The sequence below is a fragment of the Numida meleagris genome, chromosome 4 (genome assembly GCF_002078875.1).
Source record: "Numida meleagris isolate 19003 breed g44 Domestic line chromosome 4, NumMel1.0, whole genome shotgun sequence".
NCBI classification, from domain to species: Eukaryota; Metazoa; Chordata; class Aves; order Galliformes; family Numididae; genus Numida; species Numida meleagris.
The window spans coordinates 65,822,582-65,828,836 of NC_034412.1; the positions used below are offsets into that span (position 1 = coordinate 65,822,582).

At 49.7% G+C, this 6,255-nt stretch overlaps 1 protein-coding gene across 2 annotated transcripts; it reads right to left on the reverse strand.

Annotated features, from left to right (window-relative positions):
• Positions 770–5,036, reverse strand: LAMTOR3 (late endosomal/lysosomal adaptor, MAPK and MTOR activator 3). Of its 2 annotated transcripts, XM_021393328.1 has the most exons (7): positions 4,887–4,988; positions 4,652–4,698; positions 4,498–4,532; positions 4,218–4,276; positions 3,274–3,407; positions 2,296–2,359; positions 770–1,602 (listed from the first exon to the last, which is right to left on the reverse strand). In XM_021393328.1, the coding sequence occupies exons 2-7, from the start codon at positions 4,658–4,660 to the stop codon at positions 1,529–1,531; spliced, it is 375 nt and encodes a 124-aa protein (XP_021249003.1). In that variant the 5' UTR covers positions 4,661–4,698; positions 4,887–4,988; the 3' UTR covers positions 770–1,528. The 2 variants fall into 2 exon arrangements, with proteins under 2 accessions (XP_021249003.1, XP_021249002.1); XM_021393327.1 differs by lacking the exon at positions 4,652–4,698 and having other exon boundaries at positions 4,887–5,036.

Here is a 6,255-nt window from a genome sequence, read left to right on the forward strand (position 1 = left end):
CCTGTGCAAACAGCTTGGGAACAAAGCCCCAAGTGCAATCACAGAAGCAACCTTCCTCTTCACACGTGCTGCAAAACATCAGAAACAAGCTCACTACATGATGCCACAGATGGAAGCCGGCAAGTGCCAGCACTCAGTTGGATTAGGAAGCATTCAGGGCAAGGGCACCAGACAAGTTGAGAAGGAAGCAACAGCAAGAGATTGCCCCTGGATGAAACAGGAATGATTTCTGCCACAAGCACCCACACAGATGCCTTGGGGCTCAGTTACCCAGAGGTGTCTCTGTGACGACTGGCAACAGAAAGCTCAAGCTAGGAGCTCAATTTAAATGGGAGAGGGTTGACTGATGATTTTTGCTCAGAAGCTTTCATGGATTAAAGAACTCCCAGCCCTCACTCCTGGCACAGAGGTGGGCAAGGTGTGTGTCTTCTTAGCCAGAGACCTGCTAAGAAAGCTTCCTTACACTAGCAGTTTTAGATTTGAATGTATGCACCAGAGTCACAAGGAGACTAAGAGAGAAAAGGGGGGAGGTGGAGGGCATGGGCTGGAGCCCCTGTGATTCTATAAATAGGAAGCCAGTCAGCTACTAACTTCTCCATCTACGTATGGACACAAGATGTCATATCCACCCAACCCCACTGAGATGCACACTGTCTAGCTCCCAGCCTGTAAGCTCCTGGCTTTTGTAAGCTTATGAGTCATTAAGAGACCCACTGTCTGCACAGAAATGGTGCTACATTGTGGTGCAACAGAAGAGTGGACCAGGCTCTGTCATTTAAAAATACATTTTATTTATATTTATTTACTTAGGAAAACCAAGGGGTAAATGAGCTGAGTGTCACCCATGATGAATCCACACAAAGACTACAAGACGTGAGAACTTCACAACTGTGTTACACAAAAACCCCATGAAGTGAAACATGGTTCATGTGCTTTCCTGTGGGCATTAGGAAACCCCCTAAAGCAACAGCTTTCGTAGAAAAAGCATTCTTCATGAAAGCAGGATGCAGCTAAGACCCAGATTAGTCAAGATTCTTTGACCAAAGCACCACCACCAAGATGGGATACTGATTGATTGTACTGATACATCACTGCTAGCAAACAGGCTCTCGCAATGCCCTTTCAGCCACATCTTTGTTAACACCAGTCTACCTGTTTTCCAGTAAGCTGCGGCAGCCTGGGGATAAACTCCACTGTATGCCTGGTGCCCAGTAAAGCAGAAGGTCTGTGGGTTGCTCATCTGAGCCAACAGCACTGTGCTAACGTGGCTAAGTTGGCTGAGTTAAACTCCATGGGAGCTATCTGGTGGTCTCCAATACTGCACAATACAAGAAGCGTGGTCTGAAGTAACATCCGCCTACAACACACTAGTAGATCATTTCAGATTCAGTACTATGTACAATTTACTTTTACTTAGTGTACTAAGGAGCTGCAATATATCTTGAGACGTGTTACTGGTCTGAGGATTATTGAATCTTTCTGTCCATTGGGCTGCAGATGGACGCCGCACTCTGACTGTACCATCGGGTTAAGAAACTTCAACAACTTGCCTTAGTTCTTCAAACAAGGGCGTGAGCTCCTTCTCTAAACTTACGATCAGTCCTAGGAAGAGACAAGAGATGGAACACCCATCAAACAACATACCAGAGAAGCACTTTTCCAAAACCTGCAGCTTCCAAGTCACGGCAATGGTTTTTCATAGCACAAAATGTTTCCCTTCACTCGCTCGTTCTCACCAGGCAGCACTCCAAGGCACAGAGCATACAGACGCGGGTCCCAGCAGGTACACCCTCTGCAGCACAACTCTCTTCGTGCACAGCCAAGTGGCTGCATGAGAACTAAATCCCTTTGGTTCACAGCGTCCTCCCCCAGAACCCCCATACACCAGCCCAGGTGCCTTGCTGAAGGACTGCCCTGTCCAGCAGAACTGAGGAGATGACACCACATATATTACTGCAGAACGTAACTTGGAGCTGATGGAAAGACTAGGCAGCTCGTTTGTGCTGTGCAGTCATTGCCTGCGCAGTAAATACTCTTCACATAGCAAAGCAAAGATAAGGTTAAATACAAGAGAAATGAGGCGTTTCTAACGGAATCATAACCTCAGCAGGTCACCTAGAATCTACGGGTCTTCCCCCACGCATCTCCCTCCTTCTCTTCACAGTATTCTGACACAGTTCAAAGCAGGAGAAAAGTTACTATACTTTGAAGAAAACTCTGGTAATTTACTTTCAAATATTTAAAGCACCTAGGGCTTAAAATACTGCAAATACTTGAAGCCATTTGAAGTCATACCAGTATTGGCATTGCTGCTAGCAATGAAGCTTACTACCAAAGGTAAACGATTGAACTGCACCACCTGCAAGAGAGAGAACACTGTTTAGCCGGCAGCTGACACACATTGGATGTCACAGATAAACATGCTAACAAAGGTGGTAGCACAGTGCAGAAAGCTGTGATTGGAAAGCCTGGCATCTTCCCTCTTGTGTTCTGTAGCGTTATCCACCTGACATCTAACTCAACTTCAAGAGCTGCAGAGTACTCTGTGGAAGGAAGCTCCTTTCTACAGATAACAAGAGAGCAGGCAGGCTTATTATTTTAAAGCAGTATTTCTTCTTCCTCTAACAGGAAACTTCAGCTTTAAGCACAGTAAACCAGTAATATCAAGAGACTCAAAGCAACCTGCTCCTGTATGCAAACTAATTAATTCACCCATCTATTTTCCAAACAAAACAAGGTACTGCAGGCTAAGCAGCCAAAATGAAAAGCTCTTAAAACCCCTAAAGCTTGAGAAGGAGCAGAGGCTTGGTAGATAACAAAAGATTTCAAAACACAAATACCCAGTTTGTAAGAATTGTGAGTAGTTATTTCAGCGTTTTCTTACCTTGATGTCATTCTTACAGCAAGATTAACTTTGAAGTGAGCTGCATGCGCCTGTTTAAGTGTGTCAGTAATAAACAAATATCCTTTGTAAAAGAACATAAACCCTTCAGAGCAATTCTGAAGACCACATCAACAGCACCACCTGCTGGTGCTTGGTTGCCAGCTGCTCAGAAAACTACCAGCTTCAACCAGTCAATCTTCTCAGTTTTGAGAAACATTTAAGAGAAGTTCAACAAATAGCACAATACTGTAACTTAGCCAGCTTTAATTGAGAAAAAAAGCACAAAGAAGAGCCAAGGGGAAGTCTAGCAGAGTTTACACCATGTTCTCTCTCCCATTATGCTCAGGCTAATGCATGAGGAGCTCTGGCCCCAGGCTGTGGTCACTCACCTGATATGTGTTGTAGTAACAGATTATGCTTTTGTTTTTGGAAAGTCCCAGCTTACTGCCCTGATCCGTTGCAAGGGCAAATGTGGACAGAAAGCCAGGTCGCAGGGCATGTTCTGGAGCATTATCATTGGCAACTGGAAAAGAACAAGAAAGTTTTTGCTTTAACATGGTATCTATGACTGCATCGCAAACCCTTATCTCACTCAGTGCCATGCAAAAAGCAGATGTGGTGTCAGGAACAGGTAAGACATCACCTACACTTTCACAACAAGTACAATCTTCAAAGGCAGCACATTGTTTAATGTCTTGCAAGTGACCTGTGACCATGGCACAGCACGCTCCCAGTTCCCTAATGGCTGGTGCTGGCAGCACTTCAGTTCGTGTCCCACACGTTGCATTGTGGAACCCACTCTTGCAACTGACTGCCGGCAAACAGCCACCCGAAGGAAGGCAGATGGGGATGTGCAAGTTCTGCTAGCTGCTTAAGTACTCTGGGACACTAACAAACCCCAATGAATAGCAACACTGAATCTATGTAATCTTAAACCACTTCACCTGCACTGCAGAAGTATCCTAAATGAGGACTGCCAAGATAGGGTAAAAATTACAGTACTCAAACCCAGAAAGAATTAGATAGTACGTGCGGAAGTTGGATGCAGTCAGTTCTGAGCACAGCCTGGCCAGGGTCTCAGTGTAGGGAGCTGATGCCCTGTGGCAACTGAGGGCACAGGACCCCATGCTCTTCCTACCCCGCTCAGTGATGGTGCGAAAGAGGAAAGCTCCTGCAGCCTGTGGTTGCTGGGGACGCTGCTGAGATCAAGCTTAGCGAGAAACTACCGAAGTGAGAGTCTCCTTTAATCCCTCGGTTGTGGCACTGAGCACAACAGGCCGCTGCACACTCCCCAGTTGCTGCTGGGTCAGGGCTGCGGTGTGGCTGCCATTACCTTTGATGACAGGCACTCCATCTCTATCCGACACCACAATAGCGTGGAGACCTTCGACACTGCAGAAGATAAAGGAACAATATTTACAAACAGAACAGTTGCTAGTAAATATAAATATATATATATATCCTTCTTCCCCTCCAGAAGGAACGCGCAAGGGACAGGCACAGAAGAGGAAGCGGTGAGGCGGCGGTGTTACTGGGGGGGGGGCGGCCTCGGGGCGAGGCGGGAGCACCGCACACAACGCGGAGGGGGAGGCGCGGGGGGAGCTCCTCGTTACCTCGGCAGCTTCTTGTAGAGGAACCTCTTCAGGTCCTGCGGGGACAGACAACGTCGTGACGCGACTCGCGACCCGCCCGCCGGAGCGCCTCACGGCCCCCGCAGCCCCCGCTCCCGCCCAGCTGCCCCACCCCGCCCGGCGGAGCCGCGCTTACGTCGGCCATGGCTGGCGGCCTCGCGGCGCTGCTGCCCCTCGGCGGCCCTGCGGGACAAGAGGGCGCCCGGTCAGCGGCGGCGCCCCGAATAAGGGCAGGGGAGCGGAGGGAGCGCTCCCGCGCTGCGGCCCGGCCGTCTCCGCCCGCCCCGCCGCGGGAAGGGAGCGGGGCCGGGGCGAGACCACCTCCGCGCCTCGAGGGGCGCGCGCCGCAGCCGCAGCCCGTCCTCCCCTACCTGTCCTCGCCCCGCGCTGCGTTCCCGTCCGCGCGGCCCGCACTTCCCCTTTAAGCCTCTGTCAGCTGACAGGAGTCGGAAGCGCCTCCTCACCCGCTGAGCGGCAGATTGGTCCCGGCGGCGGCTGCTGAGCATGCGCGGCTGCAGGGCGTCGGCGGCGGGGCCGGAAGGGCGGCGGGCTGATGCGCAGAACGGCACCGCCCGGGGCCGGAAGAGAGCGCCTCCGGCGGGCGGGAGGTCAGCTGCTTCCCGTAGCACAGCCGCGCTCTGGAGGCTGGCTCGCTGAGGCACGAGGGGAAGGCGCCGCGCGCAGTTACAGCACGCTGCCGGCACAAGGGATGCGGCAGCAGGGCTGTGCCCGCCGGCCGCCGGCAACCGCTGCGCCGAGCGTCCCCGGGCAGCAGTGACTGCACCGGCTGACCGCGCCCGGCTGAGACGGGAGCTATTTCAGTTCCAGTTTGTACACCGGAATGTTTGGCTTTACCATTGCGTTTCCTCGCTGCACTCTTTGACAGAAGAAGGGATAAAAACTGTTTAGGGGGTGACACCAAACGTACAAAGATAACTACCATTTAAAAACATATTCTTGCCCACCTTTTACGGCACTCGCTACAAAATTACATTGAAAACATATATCATTAAAACTGCTGCCTTTAAAATACATCTGTGGCACATTAGTGAAGATAATTTACTACCTTTTCTTGGAAGCTTTTACAAGAATTAAGACTGCTTAAAACAATCAGCACTCCCGATGTAGTTGTTTCAGCCCAACCAGAGAACTTGCAGGGCACCGTCCCTCGGATGGGCACACAGAACTTGCTCGTGCCTCGGGGGCTCCAGAAAGAGAACAGATCCCGATGCTGGATTTCAGCAGCTGCAAATCACCTCCCGTTTACACTGCGGAACATCGAAGTGTCACACCAAAACACTTCTGCTTTTTGTGGGACTTTCCTGCTTGCTCTTTCAAAGGAGAAATCAAGAACTCATGCTTGTGCTGTCTTTAATTCAGGATGAAACACGGGTCAGAACTAAATAAAAAAAAGCAAGGAGTTAACCCTAAGCAGCTGCAGAAGTTGAGGGATTTGTAGTCAGGACACTCAGAACCACAGTTTTATTTTCCCCTTTTCTTTCCAATATCTTATTTTAATGAGAGCTTTACCTTCTGAGAAAAGGTCATCTGAAAGATTCCAGGACTCCACACTCTTGAATTAGCATCCTGCTCTTAGGAAAATGTGTTCTCAACTTTCCAGCAGATTTCATTTAACAAAACCAGGGAAGATAATGACATTTCTGAGGAAAAGAACCTTCAGACTTGAGAAAAAAGGAACAATCAAGAGGAGAGATACACCCACTTGAAATATTAAAGGAA